Source organism: Pan troglodytes, chromosome 2 (assembly GCF_028858775.2).
Source record: "Pan troglodytes isolate AG18354 chromosome 2, NHGRI_mPanTro3-v2.0_pri, whole genome shotgun sequence".
Lineage (NCBI taxonomy): Eukaryota > Metazoa > Chordata > Mammalia > Primates > Hominidae > Pan > Pan troglodytes.
This window is the reverse complement of record NC_086015.1, coordinates 56,895,391-56,918,638: the sequence shown is the minus strand read 5'-3', so window position 1 is coordinate 56,918,638 and position 23,248 is coordinate 56,895,391. Positions and strand designations below refer to the sequence as shown.

At 48.1% G+C, this 23,248-nt stretch overlaps 1 protein-coding gene across 3 annotated transcripts in view; it reads left to right on the top strand.

Moving 5' to 3' along the window:
* Positions 1-23,248, top strand: part of STIMATE (STIM activating enhancer) — a 60,932-nt gene that overhangs the window by 23,910 nt on the left and 13,774 nt on the right. For all 3 annotated transcript variants that reach the window (NM_001251863.4, XM_063805286.1, XM_009445460.5), the window contains 2 exons: positions 18,315-18,363; positions 21,060-21,155. In NM_001251863.4, the coding sequence (NP_001238792.2) occupies positions 18,315-18,363; positions 21,060-21,155 (145 nt within the window). The remainder of the gene's footprint in view (positions 1-18,314; positions 18,364-21,059; positions 21,156-23,248) is intronic.

Below are 23,248 nucleotides of genomic sequence, written 5' to 3'. Positions count from 1 at the left end.
CATTAGCAAGTACTTACAGGTCCCCAGCGCCTCTTGGCTCTTAGGTCAAATTCTGCATCCTGGAAGCCTCATCCCTGCACCTCCCACCCCACCCCTAGGGCTCTTGGAGCAGCAACTCTGATATCTCTGCCTCTAGTGTCTGGTTCCCAGAAGGCTCAGTTAGTTCACTGAGGCTACCCTTGGTACCAGTTTAATGACTTCTTTAACCTGGGTGGTTCTGGAGCCGAGGATTGCAAATCCACTTCCCCACGCTTACCAAGTGGTTGTACAACTCGCTTTTCTACCAGTGTTTTAAGAGTACCTGTTTCCTAATATCCTCACCAAATGTTTTAACCTTTGCTAATCTGGGCAAAAATCAATACTAATTTGCATTTTCAAAATTGCTGTTATTAAGGTTGCATATGTGTTTATCAGCAATTTGTATTTCTTTCCATCAAACAGAATCCCCCATGGAACACACATACAGTGATAATGCCCCCTCGCTCCTACTGCCATCATTATCTTAGCAGATGACACCACAGCCCTGCTCCTGGGGGAAGCAGTGGTTTCAAGGAGGCCTGTGTTCAGAGAATTTAGCATATTTATTTGCTAGACAATTTAGGGTGGTGGGGGGAGGTTGTTGCTTTTTGTTTTTGTTATTTATTTCTCAGCCTTCGGCCAAACCTCCATGGAGCAGGATTAAAGCTGGCTAAACGTAGAACCTGGGCTTCATCTGGTTCAGAAGAAATTCAGTCTTTACCAAAAAATGTTCATGAGCACTTAGACCAGATTATCAGCTTCTTGTTTTTAAGGTCAGATATGGTTGCCGGGCGTGGTGGCTCACACCGGTAGTCCCAACACTTTGGGAGGCCAAGGTGGGTGGATCACTGGAGGTCAGGAGTTTGAGACCAGCCTGGCCAACATGGTGAAACCCCATCTCTACTAAAAATACAAAAATTAGCTGGGTGTGGTGGTGCATGCCTGTAATCCCAGCTACTCAGGAGGCTGAGGTAGGAGAATCAGTTGAACCCGGGAGGCGGAGGTTGCAGTGAGCCGAGATTGTGCCATTGCACTCCAGCCTGGGCGACAGAGCGAGACTCCGTCTCAAAAAATGAAATTAAAAAAATAGATAATTAAAAATCAGGTCAGATATGGTGAGGGAGTCTTTGCCGAGCCAGTTCATCCTGACTTCCAGTTATTTACGAGGAAGAAAGTTTTGGAGTAGTTGGCCTCTGACAGTCTTGCGTACAGCTTACATCATCCATAACCAAAGCAGTTTAGTCCTTCCTGTTGTAGGACTAATAACTTGCAAACTGCTTCTGGGAGAACCCATCACAGAAATTCATGAAACTTGTTGAATTGACAGTAAACACCTGGACAGGACTCAGTAAATATGGCTTAAAAGTGACAGACTGAATGAATTCCTTTGTTCAACAAATACTGTTTAGCTACCTGTTTGGAGCCAGGCTCCCTCTAAGTGCTAGGAATACAGAGGTAAACAGAGCAGAAGGTCCTGGTCTTACAGAGCTTACTTTCTAGTAGGGAGAAGACAGTAGTAAGAAAATGTAAGAATTTCTGAGATTAATGCTATGAAGAAAACCAAGCAGGGAAATGAGACTGAGGGATGGGACAAGGTGGGACAAGCACACCCGTAGTTGAGGCAGTCAGAGGAGGCTTCCTGAGCGCTGAGACAGGAACAAAAAGAAGCCAGCCACTTGGTGACCCGGGAGAAGAGTGTTCCAGACGGAAGGTGCCGCATAAGCCAGAGGGGCAGGGGCAGGGTGGAACTTGTGGGTGCCGCATCAAGAGAAGCCCCATGTGAATATGTGGAGCCTAAGTCACATGGGACGTTGGCCAGAGAAGGAGCCTGCCGTTTCTTCTATCTGCCGTGGAAAGGCATGGGGGGGTTGTGTTTGTGTGTTTCAATTTTATGGAGGTATTGTTTACATGAAGTAAATTGCACAGATCTTAAATGTGAAGTTGGACTTTTGACAGATTTGTGTCATGGAAGTTTTGAGTGGAGGGTGACATAATTTTATTTATACTTTACAAAGACCCCACTGACAGCTGTGTGGAGGATGGGTGGATGGGTTGGTGGATGGATGAATGAATGAGTGAGTGAGTGAGTGAATAATAATCCCATCTTATTTAATGAAACATAGTGAGGCTCTGAGGCTTCTGCTCTGAGCCTCTTTTGTGGAAAAGAGTGACAGAAGGTGGCATTGGAAGCTGTCCCTGCCACAGGGGGAGGCTAGATGGTGGGGCAGGAGGAGTGGGTTTGGAATCCAGGGTCGTGTGCTGGCTAACTCCCACTAAGATGGGAGGTGCCAGGGTTCTGTCGCAGGTGCTCCCACACAGATGAGGTGCTTGCTGACTGTCGTGAGCAGTCCGGCCTGGGTTCCGCTCCCCCACTGCACCGAGCCCCCAGCATCCTCTCTGCCCAGGGTGTGAGTCCTGTGGCCTTCTTGACGGGACAGGCCTGTGGATGTTCGTCCACGTGGTGTGATCCTTGAGGGTTGTTTAAAAAGGTCCCTCTTCAGAGATAGCTTTTCCGTCACCCTTTGTTTGGTACCTGAAATTCCAGCATGAAAATATCTTGGTTTTGAGCATATGAAACTATCATGAGTCACTATCCCATATGACAGGAGGTGGCGGTACTTGATTGAATTGCCTCCTAATGCAACGATGAAGGGAGCAGGATGTGGGGTAGGCAAGTGTGAAGGTTGCTGGGGAATTGGGCAAGATTCAGGACCTGCGGCACTCAGGTCCTGAGTGGGAAGCCTTGGGAGTGGTTGTGGGAGTGTCAAGAAGGTGCTGGAGGCTCCTCAGGCACCACCCGCCTTCCCCCAGACCTTCCAGTGAGAGGGGACACAATTACTTGGAGCACCTTAGCGACCCCTGACCTCAGCACTCTGCTGAGGTGGTCTCCCATCATCAGCTAAAAGCATGAGGTGTCCTGAGTCCTGCTCCCTGTCAATCCTGCCTTGTTTCCTGGGCACCTCCCAGGCGCCTGCCCTGCTGCTGGTGAGGCGGGAGGAGAAGACTCGCTTGACCAGCCTGAGGAGCACCTGCCACTCTTCCTCCCATGGGGCCACCCTGCCCGCGCAGCGGGACACCATGCATTCACTTCGCGTGGAGTCACTAGTGCCCTCACCCTGGGCAGAGGATGGCAGGCCTAGAACTTGAGAGTCTTGATGGCTTCGTGTTTCTCTCCTGTGGGCCCAGGTTGTCCCTGTTGCCACTCTCGTGTGCTCACCTCCCAGCACCAGCATTCAGCCTTTGGGCTGACAGAGGCCGACCAGCCTGGGGTAGCTTGATATCTCTTGGGTCCGTTCCCACGTGGGAAGCGCAGGCCAGATTTGGAACCACAACCGTGGTGATACAACAACCAGTGATCATGGTTGTTTTCAGATGGTGACATTTTAGATGATTTTTCTCTTTCCCTGGTTTCCAAACTTACTGCAATGATTTATAATTTAAAAGAAAAAAAGAGGCCAGGTGTGGTGGCCCACACCTGTAATCCCAGCACTTTGGGAGGCCAAGGCAGGTGGATCACCTGAGGTCAGGAGTTCAGGACCAGCCTGGCCAACATGGTGAAACCCCGTCTCTACAAAAATTAACTGGGCATGATGTAATCCCAGCTACTCCGGAGGCTGAAGCCAGATGTGTGCTTTCTTGTTTCCTGCAGGTGGACTTCGTGCTTAAAGATTTACTCTTCCTCCAGCAGTTCCTCTAGCTGCTGCTTCTTGCTAGCATGTGCATGGTGCTTGCCAAGTACAAAGCATGGCTGTAATACTCTAAGTATATTGTTTTATTAATACTCCTGTGAGCTGTGTACTATAATTTCTTCCATCTTATAGAGTCCAGTTGAAGCCCAGAGATGTTAAGCAAGTCTCCCTGGTCCCACAGTCGGCTCTAAAGCCAGGTTTTGAACCCAGAGCTCATACTCGCAAACACTAAGCTCTGCCACCTTTGACTTGTGATGGGACACCAGTATGTTCTGCTCTGTTTGTTCAGTTTAGTAGTTAAGTGCCTACTTCATTCCAGGTACTGGCCTGGGTGCCAAGGGTATAAATATGAATAAGATAAGGTCTCTGTATCCCTCCTTAACTAATTGTCTAGTGGGAGACAGGCAGATGCTTAGTATTGCATATGAAGTGTTGACCAGAGATGTGCATAAGAGACTTTGGGGACCCAGGAGAAGGGAGGGCACTTGGTTCAATTGCAGGGAGCTAAGCAAGATGTCTTAGAGCAGTGGGAACGATCTGGAAGAATGCCTAAGAACTATCCAAGAGAAGAAATGGAGGACCCCTCCCACGCCAAGGGGACAGTATGAGTGACAGCCCTAAGGTGGGAGATGCCAGGCCATCAGGGCCCTTTTTTGCCAACTTACAAAGCCTGTATTATGTCCTCTGATGTTGGGGATGTGGGGCTGGCACTGGAGGGTTTTAGGCCAGGAGCAGCATGCTCAGTTCACTCTGGTCCAGTGTCGGGGTGGATTCAGGCAAGAGGACTGGAGTCAGGAGGACTTGCTAAGGCAAAGGGATGGCCTTGATTCTGGGAGTTTTTTGAGCACCAGACCAGCGCCTTTTCTCCCAACTTGAGGAATCAGTTGGATGATTTTCTCACTGGATGATTATAGTCAGTTTTGTATTCCCCTCAAGATGGCAGGGGAAATGTGGGCTTTGGATTCAGGTAGACTTAGATGCAACTCTTGGTGGTGCCATTTTGGCAATGGCAAACCCCATGACCTTATCTGTAAAATAGAGATGATACTTTGCCGGGTTGTCAGAAAGATTAGAAGCAATGATATAACGTTCCTGAGGTGTGGCCAGGTGCATTGGCTCACACCTGTAATCTCAGCACTTTGGGAGGCCAAGGCAGGCGGATCACTTACGGTCAGGAATTCGAGACCATCCTAGCCAACACAGTAAAACCTTGTCTACTAAAAATACAGGATTAGCCAGGCATGGTGGCGCGTGCCTGTAATCCCAGCTACTCGGGAGGCTGAGGCAGGAGAATCACGTGAACCCAGGAGGCAGAGGTTTCAGTGAGCTGAGATCTCGCCACTGCACTCCAGCCTGAGCGACAAGAGCAAAACACTGTCTCAAAAAATAAAATAATAAAATAATCAAGTTCCTGACGTGAGTACTCAATAGGTGGTGACAGCATGACAGCCACAACGGCAGCTGCTCTTCTCCCCACAGTGAACCCATGAAGTGGACAACTGAAGAAACAGACTCTGAAAAGTTAAGCGACTGGCTTAAAATCATAAAATTTTGGATAAAGCTGGAACTAGATTTCAAGCTATTCCTGACTTGACTGCCCTTAGTTCCCTGCCATAAGAATCACCTGGACCTCCATTTCTCCTTAAAAAGTGGCCTGACCTGGATTTAGAGTTCTGCTAGGGTAGAACTGAGTCACATGGCCACACCAGCAGCAGGGGAGGCTGGGAAATATAGTCTTTAAGTTGCCTGACCAAGGGGCTTCTCTTAGCAAGGAAGAATGAGAGAATGGATTTGGGAAGCAGCCAGCAGGCTACCTCAGTGACTTCTGGGGACTTTTTCCCTGGGCATCTCTGGGTTTTTAGCCCTACCACAGGGCATTGAGGAGGTTTGAGTGGGGCCTGGTTGTTGGGATGTTCGTTTATCACTTAGGGAAGGTGCAGAAACACTTCTGGGTTTTTCCTTGACTGCTGGTTCCCTCCAGCAGATAGATTTGCTCACCCCTCAGGACAGTTTCTGCCGTTTGGAGCATTGGAGACCTGGTCAAGAATTGTGGAGAGGGGGCCTGGGCTCCATAGGACCAGCCAGGCATGGCTTGAGGTCACTGGCCTGACCAGTGCTGGTTAGAGAAAGGCTTGGCCTGGGTGACTTGGCTTTCTTTGCGGCTCCTCTGCTAACTGCTGGGGTGATTCTGGACAAGTCAATTCCCCTACCATTTTCCACACCCTACCCGGGAGGGGGTTGGACACTCAAGGACCCTTCTGGCTCTGAATGGGAGCCACACTGCCTAGTTTATGAGCTGATATTCAGCTGGAGGTGGCGCTGCTTGCCACTTGCCCAGGGGAAGAGTCCGCTGCCTCAGCACTCGCCTGTGTTGCAGGAGGCACTGGCCCGTGTGACAGCTTGAGAAATGAGGCCATCAGGGAGTGGTCCTGTTCAGCAACATGCCATGGGGCAGAGGGCTCCAAAACAATGGGTGTGTTTCTGCCTCCGGGTCATTGGAAGGTGGTAGTATTTTTCCCCAGGGATGAACAAGAAAGCATACAGGCTTATGGCGTATGAGCTCATGGCTTCCAGAGCACCCCATTCCTGAGAGTTGGGAAACCTGCTCATGCACTGAGGTCCAACGTCTCACACAAGGACCAGCGGTTTTGTGTCCCAGGACTTCCTGCTGTCTGTGAGGGAGAGTGATCCAAAGCATCTTACATTTCTACTTTTGGAAAGTCATAAGCTAAAATGGCCACTGGGAGGCCTGTGATGATCCTCCTGCTTTAAGGTTACACTGTAGATGTAACAATACAAATATTTAACTGAATTGCCTCGGTGGATTTTCATGGCAAAGAGCAGCTTTGTGCCAAGAGCCCTGCCAGGTTCATGAGCCTCTTCCTGTTCTGTATCCTCAGCAGGGGGTGATTTTCCACCCATGTTTTGCTGGTCTGAAAAATGCCATCTGGTAAGAGGGATGCAAGGGACTGTACCACCGGTAGCCAGGGCTGCAGCCGGGAGACCCCGGCTTCCCTGTCTTTATGCAGCCACACGCCTTTCCCTGCACCTGACAGGAGCCCACCACATTCCCCCTATCTCTGCATCTCTTGGGCTGCACCTCCCTTAAATTGAGTGTTTAATCTCAAGACAGTTGTGCTTTTTGACTCAGTTTCTAAATAGGGCTGCAGCTGCTACCTGGAAATTATATCCCTTCCAACGCCTGTGTTTTTTGACTTGTTACTCTACCACTCTGTGACATCAAGTGTAAAATTCCAACTTCCTTCTGCCAGTCAGTGGGTCCACGTGGAGCACCAGCCCAGACTGGGCTCTGAGGAGGACAGTCGAGCTGGGTGCCTGGTCCCCGCCCTCCACATGCCGAGTGAGAGTGGCGTGTGGAAAACCAAACAACATAGCGTTAAGTGAGCAGTCGGTGACCTGGGTGCTGTGTGAAGTAGACAGGTAGAGTTGAGTCATCCATAATTGCTGTCCTATTGTGTGGCACCAGTAGCACTGCCCAAACTTCTGGGAGAGTGAGCACCACACCCTGGTATCCTCAAGGGAGGGCGTGAGCATGGGGAAAAGGAGGGGCTCTGGGCTCATGTCCGAGAGGAGAGAGCAGGTGAGATCGGGTGGGACTGGGAGCCCTGCCAGGCCCCTCAAGGCGGTAGACGGTGGCAAGCCCCGCAGGTGCCCCGGCACCCAAGTGGCCTGATGGGTGCACGCTGCAGCCGTGCTGAGACAGCCTCTTCAGCGATCAAATTGTCAGAGTGAGAAGGTTTGCTAGTACACCATGCTGGCAAGAATGTGGGAACGGGTACTCGTGCTATTAGTGGGAGTGTTAGTTGGCACAGCCTCTGTGGAGAGCGGCGCCACAGAATAAGCTGCACATAGCTTTTGATGTAGCAAGTGTGCCTCTAGGAATCTGCCCCTCAGATACGGGCCCACACAGGCAGAGGTAGCACATGGCAGGGACATTCGCGGCAGCAGCTCATAGAGTAAATGAGATGGCACAGCCACACTGTGGGATGCCATGTAGCCTCTAATGAAAGAAAATGGAGCCATGTGTACATTAGGTGAGAGCAGGAAGGTTAGACAGCATGTAAAGCATGTGACGGTTTGTGTCCCCCCCCCCCGCCCCTACACACACACACACAGATCTGTGCATCTGTGTGGTTGTCCAGCATGTCTTTGAAAGGATATGTAAGGTCTTGGGGACAGTAGTTGGCCCTGAGAAGGGAAACAGAGGGACTGGGATGTCAGCCAGAAGGGAGACTTTTCACTGAATATATTTTGTACTGATAATGGTTTGGCTTTGTGTCCCCACCCAAATCTCACCTTGAATTGTACTCCCATAATTCCCACATTGGGGTGGGGGGACCTGATAGGAGACAATTTGAATCATGGGGGCAGTTTCCCCCACATTGTTCTTGTGGTAGTGAATAAGTCTCATGAGATCTGATGGGTTTATCAGGGGTTTCTGCTTTTGCATTTTCCTCATGTTTTCTTGCTCCCGCCATATAAAAAGTGCCTTTTGCCTCCCACCATGATTCTGAGGCCTCCCCAGCCATGTGGAACTATAAGTCCAATTAAACCTCTTTTTCTTCCCAGTCTTGGATGCGTCTTTATCATATTGTAAATTGGTACCAGTAGAGTGGGGCGTTGCTGAAAAGATACCCAAAAATGTGGAAGCAACTTTGAAACTGGGTATCACGCAGAAGTTGGAACAGTTTGGAGGGTGCAGAAGAAAGGAAAATGTGGGAAAGTTTGGAACTCTCTAGAGACTTGTTGAATGGCAGTCGGGCACCGTGGCTCACGCTTGTAATCCCAGCACTTTGGGAGGCCAAGGCGGGTGGATCACAAGGTCAGGAGTTCAAGACCAGCCTGGCCAAGATAGTGAAACCCCATCTCTACTAAAAATACAAAAATTCGCTGGGCATGGTGGTGGGCGCCTGTAGTCCCAGCTACTCAGGAGGCTGAGGCAAGAGAATTGCTTGAACCCGGGAGGCAGAGGTTGCAGTGAGCCGAGATCACGCCACTACACTCCAGCCTAGGTGACAGAGCAAGACTCCATCTCAAAAAAAAAAAAAAAAGAGAAACTTGTTGAGTGCCTTTGCCCAAAATGCTGATAGTGATGTAGACAAGGTCCAGGCTGAGGTGGTCTCAGATGGAGATGAGGAACTTGTTGGGAACTGGAGCAAAGGTGATTCTTGTTATGTTTTAGCAAAGAGACTGGTGGCACTTTGCCCCTGCCCTAGAGATCTGTGGAACTTTGAACTTGAGAGACATGATTTAGGGTATCTGGAGGAAAAAATTTCTAAGCAGCAAGGCATTCAAGAGGTGACTTGGGTGCTGTTAAAGGCATTCAGTCTTGTAAGGGAAACAGAGCATAATCAAAGTTTGGAAAATTTGCAGCCTGACAGTGTGATAGAAAAGAAAAACCCATTTTCTGAGAAATAAAAGCTGGCTGCAGAAATTTGCATAAGTAACAAGGAGCCAAATTTAATCCCCAAGATCATGGGGAAAATGTCTCCAGGGCATGTCAGAGGTCTTCACAGCAGCACCTCCCATCACAGGCCTAGGAGAAAATGGTTTCGTGGGTCAGGTTCCTGTGCTATATGCAGCCTAGGAACTTGGTGCCCTGCATCCCAGCCACTCCAGCCATGGCTGAAAGGGGTCAATGTAGAGCTCAGGCTGTGGCTTCAGAGGGTGCAGGCTCCAAACTTTGGCAGCTTCCACATAATGTTGAGCCTGCGAGTGCACAGAAGTCAAGAATTGGAGTTTGGGAACCTCCGCCTAGATTTCAGAACATGTATGGAAATATCTGGATGCCCAGGCAGAAGTTTGTTGCAGGGGTGGGGCTCTGATGGAGAATCTCTGCTAGGGCAATGTGGAAGGGAGATGTGAGGTCGGAGCCCCCACACGGAGTCCCCACTGGGGTACCGCCTAGTGGAGCTGTGAGAAGAGGGCCACTGTCCTCTAGACCCCAGAATGGTAGATCCACCAACAGCTTGCGCTGTTAGCCTGGAAAACCTGCAGACACTCAATGCCAGCGCATCAAAGCAGCCGGGAGGGAGGCTGTACCCTGCAAAGCCACAGGGGTGGAGCTGCCCAAGACTGTGGGAACCTACCTCTTGAATCAGCATGACCTGGATGTGAGACCTAGAATCAAAGGAGATCATTTTGGAGCTTTAAAATTTGACTGCCCAGCTGGATTTCGGACTTGCATGGGCCCTGTAACCACTTTGTTTTGGCCAATTTCTCCCATTTGGAGTGGCTGTATTTACCCAATACCTGTACTCCTGTTGTATCTAGGAAGTAACTAGCTTGCTTTTGATTTTACAGGCTCATAGGTGGAAGCAACTTACCTTGTCTCAGATGAGACTTTGGACTGTGGACTTTTAGGTTAATGTTGAAATGAGTTAAGACTTTGGGGGACTGTTAAGATGGCATAATTGATTTTGAAATGTGAGGACATGAGATTTGAAGGGCCAGTGGCAGAATGATGTGGTTTGGCTCTGTGTCCCCACCCAAATCTCACCTTGAATTGTACTCCCATAATTCCCACATGTTGCGGGAGGGACCTGGTGGGAGATAATTTGAATCATGGGGGTGGTTTCCCCCATACTGTTCCTGTGGTAGTGAATAAGTCTCACAAGATCTGATGATTTTATCAGAGGTTTCCACTTTTTCATCTTCCTCATTTTCTCTTGCCACCACCATGTAAGAAGTGCCTTTTGCCTCCCGCCATGATTCTGAGGCCTCCCCAGCCATGTGGAACTGTAAGTCCAATTAAACCTCTTTTTCTTCCCAGTCTCGGGTATGTCTTTATCAGCAGCGGACTAATACATGTACTCTGAATTTCATTGAAAGAAAAAGAGAAAAGAATCTTTATTAGTTTGCTAGAGATGCCATAACAAATAATCACAAACTTCTTGGCCTAAAACAGCAGAAATGTATTCTCACTGTTCTGAGGCCCCAAGTCCAGAGTCAAGGTGTGGGCAGCGGCCACACTCCCTCCAGCAGCTCTGGGAGAGGACCCTTTTTTGCCTCTTTCAGCTTCTGGTGGCTCCAGGATTCCTTGGCGTGTGGCTGCATAACTCCACTCTCTGCTTCCATCTTCACAGGTCCTTCTTCTCTTCCCCCTCTGTCTCTATTCCTCCATCTCTCCTCCATCTCTCATAAGGATACTTGTAACTGGATTTAGAGCCCACCAGATTAGTCCAGAATGATCTCATCTCATGATCTTTAATTACATCTGCCAAGACCTTTTCTCCAAATAAGGCTGCATTTGCAGGTATCGGGGGTTGTGGGACATACCATGTAGGGCACCACCATTCAGCCATTATCATTGCCAACTAGATTTTGAGGGGAAAACTCACCTATATGCTTCTTACACTTAAATATAAAATTGAAAGAAGAGAGATTGAAAAAAATACCATACAACACTACTAAAATAATATACTCTTTGAATTTTATATACTCTCCATATATTCACCTTTTCCAAAAGATGTACTTTGATTCTAAGATGAGGCAAGTTTTTAGGCAAGTTAGATGGTACACAGCATAACTAGACTGAAAGCCCCTTGAGGGCAAGGACCATGTCTGTATTGTCCATTACTGTATCCCCAGCACAGAGTAAGTGCCCAGTGCTGGTGGAGTGGATGGGTGGGTGGATAGGAAAGGCAGTTGAAGAGATCGGAGCAGGGAAGCCTGTTAGGAGGCAGTCTCATCAGCACAGGAAAGCAGTCCTGAGGGGCTGGGTTAGCTTGCCAGTAGAAATGGGGAAAGGGGCATGTGCAGAAGACTCTTCAGTTACAACTTGGCAGGGGAGATTGACAGCTGAGTGGGAAGGAGGGAGGAGAGTAAGGAGCCCCAGGGTGAGGACACTTCCATTCTACGCAGAAATGGCAGAGCTGGGCAGGACTAGCAGAGTGGGCAGGAGACAACTTGGCTATGAGGGACCCAGCAGACTGGGCCAGCCTGCAGTTGGAGCATCACTGGGAGGCCAGGGCTGGAGGTAGAGGCTGGCAAGCCCTCGGCATAGGAGCCCTGAGAGGGGAACTTCGCCCCAGGAGTCAAGAGGAAGAAGGGGAGGCTGTGGAGGGAGGACAGAACCACAGGAGATAGAGGAGAACATTCAGAGCGTTAAGAGGATGGCAGGGAGGTGAGCAGGGTTGGAGAATCATAGAAGCCTCCTAGGATTGGGCCCCTTTGCTGCCTGGAGGGCCAAAGGAGGGATTGGTATGGAGGGTTGCAGCCGACAGACCCAAGGTCTCACGCTTCACAGAAACCAGGACAGGGATGGCTCAGCCCCGGGAGTGGGGAAAACGGACACACAGAGGAAAGGGAAGACAGGGTGCAGGGTGGGGACTCCACAGTGAGGCATGCTCTCCTGAGCACATGTTCATTACTGACATTTCCATCTGTCTTCTCATTTAATCCTGGAGACAACATGCCTAGCTGGTCATAGCAGCCCCCCACCTTCTTCTTTTTTGTGATATACAAAAGTCACATAGCTAGATAGTAGCAGAGACAGGATTCAAAGCCACATCTGTCTGACTGTGCCCAGGCTGTTGACCACTCCTCCTTTTCAGGGCTGATGAGACCCATGCCTGTCTTCAGGACACCTGTACACAAAAGGCCTCGAGTCTGCTTAGGAGCCTGCTGTGGCTTGGGGACAATTGGTGCATCTCATCACAGAAGCAACGGAATGGGACCTGTGTGCAGAGGCAGTGCCGCTGAGTGCTGCAGGCCTCAGTCTCCACCTCCCCCTTCTCCCCTCTCTCTGTTCAGTAGGGCTCTTTCAGGAATCACTCCATCAGCCTTGGCTTCCAGCTCTGTGTTCGGGAACCTGACCTGCACTTGAGGTGTGGCTGCTACCCTCCATCAGCCTCCGCCTCAGGGGTGTGTGGGGATGAGGATGTGTTAGAAAGGGTGGCTTATGCTTTCCTGGCTCTGGCTCCATCTGAGCAAGTCCCCTCCATCCTGCAAAGCACCACTAATGAAGAAAGGTCTGTGGTCCTAGGACCCTGCCTGAGCCACTCTGAGCATGGTGTGGCTTCTGCAGGAGCAGCTGCCAGGCCCACGCAGGGCGCAACTGTTTCCGTGGGACAGGGTGCCTGGCTTACTGTCTGTGAGGTACACAGAGACCCCTCCTTGTTTGTTGCCTGGAGATAAGTGCCCCCGCCACCACATGGAACAGTGTAAACTCCCACCTCCTGAGTCAGCCCCAGCCATCCTTTCTTCCACACCCCACGTCCACTGTCAGCAGAGCCTTCAGCTCAACATTTAAGACCCAACCGGAATCTGACCTCTTCTCCCCTCTCCTATTGCCCCGGTCAGTGCCAGCATGTGGTCCTAGTTACTGCGGGGGGTGAATGGGAGTGGGTGGTTGTCTCTAGTGGGCTCCCTGCTGCCACACCATCCCTGTGGGCTGCTCTCAGCACAGCAGCTGGAGGGAGCCTGTTGGGCTGTGGCTACAGCTGCCTGGCCACCACACACAGGCCCACGTGGAGCTCTTAGCCTGGGTTCTGGGTGGAGGTCCAGCTGCCTCTCCCGCACGCCCTGCTGTTCTGCCTGCTGTCCTCCAGCCCTCTGCCTGGACGGCTCTTCCCGAGACCCTCGTGACTTGGCCTGCACCTTCCTCGGGCGTGGGCTCTCCTTCATACCTCCTCACTGACAGTTCAGACCCCACATGCCAGCCCTCTTCTCTCTTCACCTGCCTCTGTGTTTACCTCCATGCTTGGCACTGTCTGCCATGCTCCATATGTTATTCCTCTCCCTACTAGGATGTGATGAAGGCAAGGGTTTTGTGCATTTCATCTCCTGCTGAATGGGGCTTGTCACACAGCAGGCCCCTCAATAACATATGATGGTAGATGAATGAATTTTTCTGTTTTTTTTTTTTTACCCCCTTTACCAAATTTGACTGGGAGAAGCTCTCTTAGTATTTCCTCTTCCTTTAAAAAAAAAAAAAAAAAGAATCTGGACTGTTCTAGGGAAAGGGGATAGGAGGTGGAGAGGAAGGAGGCAGGAGCCCCACACTTCTGCTCTGATTCAGAAGAATTTGATTCCATTCTGAACTTGATCAAAGGTGCTCCTATATGTGGCTGTCGCAGGGCACCCACAGGCACGGGCACACCATTCTCCTCCATTCCTTGTCTGAAGCCCAGCTGTAGGTCACACTGATTCTCCCACATCCCACTTTGCTACATTGGCTCAAATCTCTGAGATAGGTTTGTCTTTTCTTTTGTAAATTCTGAAATAAAAGCAATGTGAATTCCTTGATCCATAATTCCTTTAATCAAAAGTAGCCCTTGGATTTTTTTCTTTTTTTCTCTTTTTTTTTTTTTTTTTTGAATCAGGGTTTCACTTTGTTCCCCAGGGTAGAGTACAGTGGCACTCTTAAACTTAAATAATCCCTTCCCGCCTCAGTCTCCCAAGTAGCTGGGACTACGGGTACATACCATCATGCCCAGCAAAAAAAAAAAAAAAAATTTTTTTTTTTTTTTTTTTTTGGAGAAATGGGTCTTGCTTTGTTGCTCAGGCTGGTCTCAAACTCTTGGCCTCAAGCGATCTTCATGCCTTGGCCTCCCAAAGTGCTTGGATTACAGGTTTGAGCCATCACACCCAGCATAGCCTTTGTTAATAGTCACTTATGTGTTCTTCTAGGAAAAAATAATACATAATACCAGCATAAATGTATATCCATTCAAAATGGACATGAACAGAATCATGGTAGGCATATTATTCTAGAATTTATTAATATAATTTGAAAATCTTCTATATTAGCCCATATAGATCTACCTCATTGTTTTTTATTTTATTTTATTTTATTTTATTTATTTATTTATTTTGAGATGGAGTCTCACTCTTGTCGCCCAGGCTGGAGTGCAGTGGTGCAATCTTGGCTCACTACAACCTCCACCTCCCAGGTTCAAGTGATTCTCCTGCCTCTGCCTCCCAAATAGCTGGGATTACAGGCACGCGCCACCACACCCAGCTAAGTTTTTTTGTATTTTTAGTAGAGATGGGGTTTTGCCTTGTTGACCAGGCTGGTCTTGAACTCCTGACCTCAGGTGATCTGCCCACCTCGGCCTCCCTAAGTGCTGGGATTATAGGTGTGAGCCACTGTGCCTGGCCTACCTTGTCGTTTTTAGCAACTGCTTAGTATTGTATTGAACGTATGTACTGTGTCATATGGACCTAACCCCATACCGACAGGCTTCAGTTTCAGCTACGACAGTATTGCAGTGAATATTCCTATACATCCTGACACACCTGCAATAATACTTGTATAGCATGTATCTGGCAGTGCATTCATTGCAGATTAAAGGAGTATGGGCATTTAAATTTTTGATAGATATTGCCAAGTTGACCTTTGTTTTTTGTTTCTTTAAATTTTTTTGAGACAGTCTTTCCCAGGCTGGAATGCAGTGATGCGATAGCTCACTGCAGCCTCAACCTCCTGGGCTCAACCAGTCCTCCCAACTCAGCCTCCCCGAGTAGCTAGGACCACAGCCATGCGTCAAGACACTTAGCTTATTTTGTTTGTTTTTTGTAAAGATGGAGTCTCACAGTGTTGCCCGGGCTGGTCTCAAACTCCTGGGCTCAAGCAATCCACTCCTTAAGTTTGGATTACAGGTGTGAGCCACTGCACCCAGCCCATGTTGACCTTTGAATGGTTACACTAGTTCATTCTTCTGGGATGTTTTTCCTCAAACTTTTTATTTCAAAAAATATTAAACTTACAGAAAAGCCTAAATAATAGTGTAATGAATAGCCAAATATCTTTCATCTAGGTTCACCAGTATTGTGATGCTACATGTTTTCGTTTGCTCAGGCTGCCATAACCAAATATCACAGACTGGGTGGCTTAAACAATAGACACTTATTTTCTCACAGTTTCTGGAAGCTGGAAGACCGCAATGAAGGTGTCAGCAGGTTGGATTTCCTCCAAGGCCTCTCTCCTTGGCTTGCAGATGACGATCTTCTCAGTGTTCTTGCATGGTCTTTTCTTGCTGCACTCACACATCTGTGTCCTAATCTCCTCCTCTTATAAGGATTCCAGTCATTGGATTAGGGCCCGCCAAAAAGCTCTCATTAAACCTTAATTACCCCTTCAAAGGCCTGGTCTCCAAATAGTCTCGCTCTGAGGTACTGTGGGTTTGGACTTCAACAGATGACTTTGGAGGTGGGGGCACAATTCAGCCTATAATAACACATTTGCTTCTCTTTCTATATATATATATATATATATATATATATATATATATATATATATATAAATAAAATAATATAATTGTAAGATTTATTATATAATTTGTTGTATTATTTATAATTATAAAACCATTTATAATGTAATACATTTATTATACATAATTATAATGTATAATATATTCCCCCAAACCACTCAGAAGTAAATTGCAGCCACTCTGTTACTTCAGCATGCATCGCCTAGGAACAAGGACATGCCCCTCAGGATATATTTGATGTACTTTATTTTACAGTGATGGGGACAGATTCCCCTGAAGCAGAAGGAGAAATGAGCATGCAGTGGCTCTGGCCCTGACTGGGGGCGTTCCCTCCAAACAGTTTTGTCCTGGCCTAGTTTTCTCGTGTCTCCTTCCTGAGTTCCAGCCCCCAAATGAGACCTGGCATGCTTAAGGGAAGGGGCCTCCTGCTTCCAAGAGCTGTTCAGGCAAGCAGAACCTCTTGGCCTCGACTCCATATTCTCTGGCGTTGTTGAGGTTTAGGATCTGTGATGTGTCAAAGAGATGACAGACCTCCTCACAACTTCACCTGCTCGTTGATCTCTCTCTCTCAACATGTCTCTCTAAACAGACTTGTAACTGCAATTCTTTGTATAGGCAGTCCTTGCCTGGCAAATGCAGACTGCCTGTGTTTATTCAGAGAGTGGGGTTTACTGTCTTGCCTACCATTTTCTCCTTCCCTGTCTCCCTTCTCCTCCTGCACCCTCGCTGGCAGCTCAGGACTCTGCCAGAAGTTGGTTCTTGCCCGCCACCAGGAGTAACAAGGCATCTTCTGTGGGCTTGCAACAGCGTCTGTTTCTTCCTTGGTACTTTTCTGTGGGAAAGTATCACACAGGCAGCACTTTCAGTGTTTGTTTTAGTAGATAGAATCATTGTGGAAGTACTTGCCTAGCACCTCAATGGAGGATACGTAGCTTCAAAACTTTTCATTTCCTCTTGTTCAGGCCATCGTGTCTACAGACCCAAGGTTCAGACATAAATTGGGCAAGTTCTTTGCTATCCAAGGCCAATCAGGTTGTTGCTGAATGAGTGCCCAGACATCCACTGTCTGCTCAATTAACAGAGCTTTTCTTTTCTTTTCTTTTCTTTCTTTTTTTTTTTTTTTTTTTTTTTTGAGGTAGAGTCTTGCTCTGTTGCCCAGACAGGAGTGCAATGGTGCAGTCTTGGCTCACTGCAGCCTCAACCTCCTGGGCTCAAGTGATCCTCCCACCTCAGCTTCCGGAGTAGCTAGAACCAGAGGTGTGCGCCACCACACACGGCTACTTTTTAAAAAATATTTTGTAGAGACGTGGTCTCACTCTGTTACCCAGGCTGGTCTCGAACTCCCGGGCTCAAGCAATCCTCACGCCTCAGCTTCGCAAAGTGCTGGGATTACAGGCATGAGCCACCACACCCGGCCATAGAGCTGCCTTTCTAAAACTTAGTCCCAACGTGTCTTTGACTTTGCTTAGAACTCTTCCCTGGCTTTTCCTTTCCTGCAGGATTCATTCTAGTTTCCTTGGCCCAGCATTCAAGACCCTCCCTCATTTGGCCCCTGCTCAATTTGTCACCCTGTTACCTGCTGCTCCTCCAGGAGGTTCTCTTGTTACCTATTGTATTAAAGCCAAATTAAATGAGGCCAGACACACTCTGCCATGCTTTGTCCCTGTACCTGTTGGCTTGTGATATTTCCCAGAACGTATCTTTTCTCCCCTCCCTGATCCATTTGCCAAATTCTTACCCAACCTTCAGGGCTTGGCTTGACCGTCCCCCATCAGTAAAGTCTCTTCTTCGCTTGAAGATGGAAGATACACAAACACTTCGGTCCCCACTGCGGGGTTGGCCATCCTTCCCTTGTGCCATCATTCTGCGACAGACTTCACTCTTCTCTAGCACGTGTCACACCGTATGTGATATGTACGTGTCTAGCCCCCTGGTTGCAAGACAACTGGTTTTACCTTTGTGTCCTTAGTGACTGGGTTGGAGTAGGCACTCAGTAAACGTTTGAGTTGATGATGGATTTGTCCTTGGATAGAGCACATCCTGAAGTTAGAAGCAGCTGCGTTCCACTTTGTCATTACCAATCCTTATCTGAGTGAGCCTTGTGTGTCACAAAGGGAAAAATACAGTTTTCCACATGCTATGAGGAGTCCTTCTCCCTAAGTGTCCAGTTCTAAAGAGTCCATACCAATCATCAGCGACACAGGACCTCAGTGACCTTCGCAGGGCTTACTGTATGTTGTTACATGTTAAAAGAGTGTGTGTATTACCTTGGTTATACACACAGTGAGTAGACTGATAACCCAGCTTGTTATGTGCATCTTGCTTTATGTAACTTCTTTTGAAAACTACTGATGTCTGCCTTTTCTTTCAGTCAAACGCTTCAGAGAACCAAAGCATGAAAGACGTCCGTGGAGGATATGGTATGTGTTTAGGTATTAGTTCATTCTGGAGTGCTTTTGACTATGTTGGGGGTCTTGGGGCTGGGGGTGGGGTATGGTGTTGGAGTGGGAAGGGCATGGAATGTGAGAAATGATACATAATATAATGTATGTGGAATCCCTGAATTAAATTAATCAGGAACTGTGTATATTATGAAAGCATTTTTGTTTCTCCAGGTAACTTTTGATCCTACCTTTATTTTAGAATCACTCTGCTTCCACTTCTAGAAGATGGAAGATACACAAATACATCAGTCCCCGATGCTGGCTCCTTCATCTATGTCTACCTGTTGTTAGATTTGGTTTAAATTCCTGGATTCTGTGTTCTGTATGTGCAAGCAAAAACTAACCTAAATTTGGAGATCAAACATAGCATATAAACGCTCCTCTCTCCAAACGAGTCTTTCTTGGTCCTAGCATAAAGGAAAACTATTTCTCTACTCAAAATACTTCTGACACCAAATATATGAGGGTTTTCTTCCCCCAGCATCAACCAGCTTTCCAACTCTGCAAATACCACTTGGGTGTCCCAAAATTTAATTCACTTCTGACACTTAACTACCTGGAGTTAGAACAGAATCCACAGGTTAAGGGCTCAGTCCCACAAACTGCCCCCTTCTTCATGCCAGTTGCAAGTAGTGGGGTCCTCAGGGTATCCACATTTCTGTCCAACTTTGCTATAAAGTCAGGGGTTCCCACAACCCCCGCTTCCCCACTAAGGTTCAGTAATTTGCTAGAACGGCTCATAAAACTCAGGGAAACATTTACTTACATTTACTGATGTATTATAAAGGACACAGATGAATGCTAGATGAAGAGGTGCATAGGGCGAGGTCCAGAAGTGTCCTGAGCACAGGAGTTGGGGTGTGCCCCCTTCCCAGCACGTGGATGTGTCCACCAGCCAGGAAGCGCTCCAAATCCCATTGTTTAGGGATTTTTATGGAGGGTTCATCATGTAGGCATGATTGATTGTTAACTCAGTCTCCAGCCCCTCCCTTCTCCCTGGAGGGTGGGGGATTAGGGCTGAAAGTTCTAAGTTTCTAATCATGACTTGGTCCTTTTGGTGACTAGCCCCATCCTGAAGCTATCTAGGAGCCCACTAAGACTTGCTTCTTTAGAGCAAAAGGCTCCTGTCTTCCGGGAAATTCCATGAGGTTTAGGTGCTCGTATCAGGACCAAGGCCAGAGACCAAATACTAGAACAAAAACTCCTCTTAGCACCTGTGTTACTCAGGAGATTACAAGTGTTTTAGGAGCTCTGTGTCAGAAACCAGGACAGAGACCAAATACGTATATTTCTTAAATAGACTTTGATATATACATCAAGCATATATTTATTTCACAGATTATGATCCTGCAGTCACAATTTTTCCTTCGTAAAATGGTGGTAAAGCTTCAGAAGTAGGTTCTAAAGACAAAACTCCAAAATAATACATCACTTGGAAGGATACAGTCAGCTCTTCAAGACAGCACTGTGTCCACAAGAAGCTGCCTGTTTTAGGCTGCCTTGGGCTTCTACATTTCCTAACAAAATAGCCATTTTATCCTTCAGAGGAAACGTCAGTAATCACTGTGATAAAATTATTAAGCGTGTACTTGTTCTTAAACGTGTTGCTGGCGAATTTGATAATTCTTTTTATTTTCCCCCCGTTGATTTTTCTCAAACCCTGTTAACTTTAGAATGTGTGACTCCCACCTCAGGGCTGGGGCAGGACCTGGTGGAGACCTAGCTTTGGGGCTCTCTTGAGTCTTACATACGTTGTCCTTTGGTAACTCCTCCTTTCCAGTGAGTCTAGGGAATGATTTTCCAGCCACCGTCGCTGGGTTGGTCTGGATAATCTCTGCAGTCCTGAGACCCTGCCCAGCTGGGCGGCTGTGAGAGACAGCCATGACCAAGAGGTGCCTCGACCACAGAGGAGAGTGGCTACCTGGTGCTGGTGGTGGAGGACATACTGAAGGCACACGCTGTCTCCACCATGCTCCTGTCACATGGGTCGGGGTTAGCTCCTCTCAGAGATTAACACCCTTGTTTTTTCTTTTTTGAAATGCTTACCATCTAGTCCAGGGGCTGGCACACTACAGCCCGCAGGCCCGGTGTGTATGATTGGAATAGCTGTGTCTATGACTGCATCATTCTCTAGCAGCAGGGCTGAGGAATTGAGACAGAGATTGTATGGCGCACAAAACCTCAAATATTTATTCTTTGGTCCTTTACAGAAAAAATTTGCCTACCCTGATCTAGCCCATTGTTTAAATGGCAGCAGCTGAAATTTCTTTAGGGATCCAGCTGCAGTACTGGATTTGTGCACGTCTTGTTAATTTCACACATAATTTAGCTCATTGTGAGTGAAGTTGAATGGGAGCTCTTTAAAATAGAGGCACCTTGGGCTTCATCACAAAGCAGCGATTGAGCATTTTATTTTGAAGTAAGAAAAAAATTTAAAACATATTTTAAATATCAATCCTTGACCTTTTAGGGATTTCGAAGGCAGTGTTATTGAAGGCTTTGAAAGGTGGCTGAGATGCCAAGCCTGAGTTAGTGCTCAAGGCCCCAGGAAGAGATAACCAGTGATTGGAAGGTTGGGGTGGCTTTCTTCCTGTTTCAGTCTTCTCGTTTTCCTCAAATTGGATATTGCGCTCCTGTCAGGCTAATAAGCAGTGCTGATTTATTTTGTACAGGTTTTTAGACACTTCCAAACAAGCCATAGGAATGCTGTTCATCCACTTTGCAAATGTATACCTAGCAGATCTCACTGAAGAGGACCCTTGTTCACTGTAAGTGTTCCCTATTTGAGTGCAAACATCAGCTGCCCCTCCATTGAAAATATAGGCTGGCCTTGCTTTCTGCTGCTTGTCCTGCTCCCTCTGGCTTGGGGAGAGGGTGCTCCCCTTTTCCTCTGTGCTCCTCTGAGAGACCATCCTGTACAAGCTGTCCTGGAGCTCACATACACAGCTATCAGTTGGCTTGTAGGGCTTTGCGTGGTGACACTTTCCCCATGCACTCGCTTTCTGTTCATCAATCCAAGTTCTGTCCTTTGATTTTCTAGTGTCCTTATGTCTCCCAGTTTCCAAGCCGCCCCTGGCAAGGAAGGATAATGCCCTACAGGAGTGTCTCTGCGCTGGAACCAGGACACACCAGGGCTTCTCTGTGGCGTCAGCCATTCAGGGTCAAAACTGTTGTTGACCCTCATTGACCTCTTCCACCTTATCATTGCAACGTGCCTTCCATGCAGCCCCCAGAGCAATCCATCTGTGACCTCAATCCGGCCATGATATTCTGTCCTCCTTGCTGATGGCACCCACATAGTGCTTCTCTTAGCAGGTGGAGTGGCAGAGGAGGCTTGCCTACCTCATCCTGGCCCCATCTTCTCCCTCCCTTCGTCCTCATAGCAGCCTGCCATATATTAATGGAGACTTTGATCATCCCCATTTTACAGTGGTGGAACTGAGGCACAGAGAGGTTATATATACTGTAAGTTCACACCGCTCAGGAGTCATGGAGCCCAGCCAGTCTGGCTTCCAGGGCCCACATGATGCTTTGCTGTCTGTCAGAATCATCTGTGTTGAGGATGGAACATAGAACTTTCTCTCTTTATTCCCAAGGCATGGCACACAGTAGGCTTGTAAATGTTTGCTAAGTGAATGAATGAAAGTAAGGTCTGTATGTACGTCACATGTCCTTGTTCTCGCAGGTGTGAGATGCTTTGGACACAAATTAAAGTATCTGAGAGCAGCATAGCCTCAGGCCAGAGGGAAATTGCCTTGCAAGCAGTTGCTGCTCCTGCCATCTCTGGTCTAAGAGTGACCCCTTGTGATTTTACAGAGGAAGGGCAGGCAGGAGAAATGCCCCCTCCCTCTTTGCACTGGTTTTCCTGCTGACCTACCCTAGCACAGACTGCGCTCTCTGGCATCAGAGTGCTGTGTGCACATCACCAAAGCTCCAGCCCAGGATAGGAGGCTGTGAGACTACACAAAATGTCTCAAGCCTCAGCAACTGGAAAGCTCACCACGCCTGGAGTGTGTGGTGTCCTGCAGCTTACCTGCAAGGATTTCAGAGCCACATGGTATCGCAGAGGGTCAGTACTGGACCCAGTGCCCTTGTCTCCCACTCTGTCTACCATGGAGAGCTGGAGCTTGTGGTCAGCAGTGCTCAGCTGGATCTGGGTACAAGGCCCTCAAGAGAGGGTGAGTGGAAAAGGGCCTTTCTTTGGTGAGAGAAAAAATTTTGTGTCGGATGGAAACAGACCGTACAAGAACACAGTTCATGTGGTATGCCCTTCAGAGCCTCCTCCTCTCAATCCCCCAGTTATCTTGCCTTTTCCCATGGGGAGTAAAGCTTGCTCTTTAAAGTGTAGGCCGGGCACGGTGGCTCAGGCCTGTAATCCCAACACTTTGGGAGGCCAGGGTGGGCATATCCCTTGAGGCCGGGAGTTCAAGATCAGCCTGGCCAACATGATGAAACCCTGTCTCTACTAAAAATACAAAAATTAGCTGTGTGTGGTGGTGGGTGCCTGTAATCCCAGCTACTTGGGAGGCTGAGGCAGGAGAATCACTTGAACCCAGGAGGCGGAGGCTGCAGTGAGCTGAGATTGCACCGCTGCACTCCAGCATGGGCAATAGAGGGAGACTCCGTCTCAAAAAAAGAAAAAAACAGTGTAAAAATATTACTTATGCTTGACTGCAGATGGGGATGGGCAAAGGCCATGTTGCCCTGTCCTCTTTGTCTGCGAAACCCGAGAGGCTGTTTTCCTGAACCTCTCTGGTGCAGCAGCACTGTTCTGGGCCTCCTGGGCTGGACTGTCAGGGAGTGAGCAGAATTATTGCATAGGTGTTTCTGTCATCAGTTAAGTTCTGTTTCCTGTTGATTT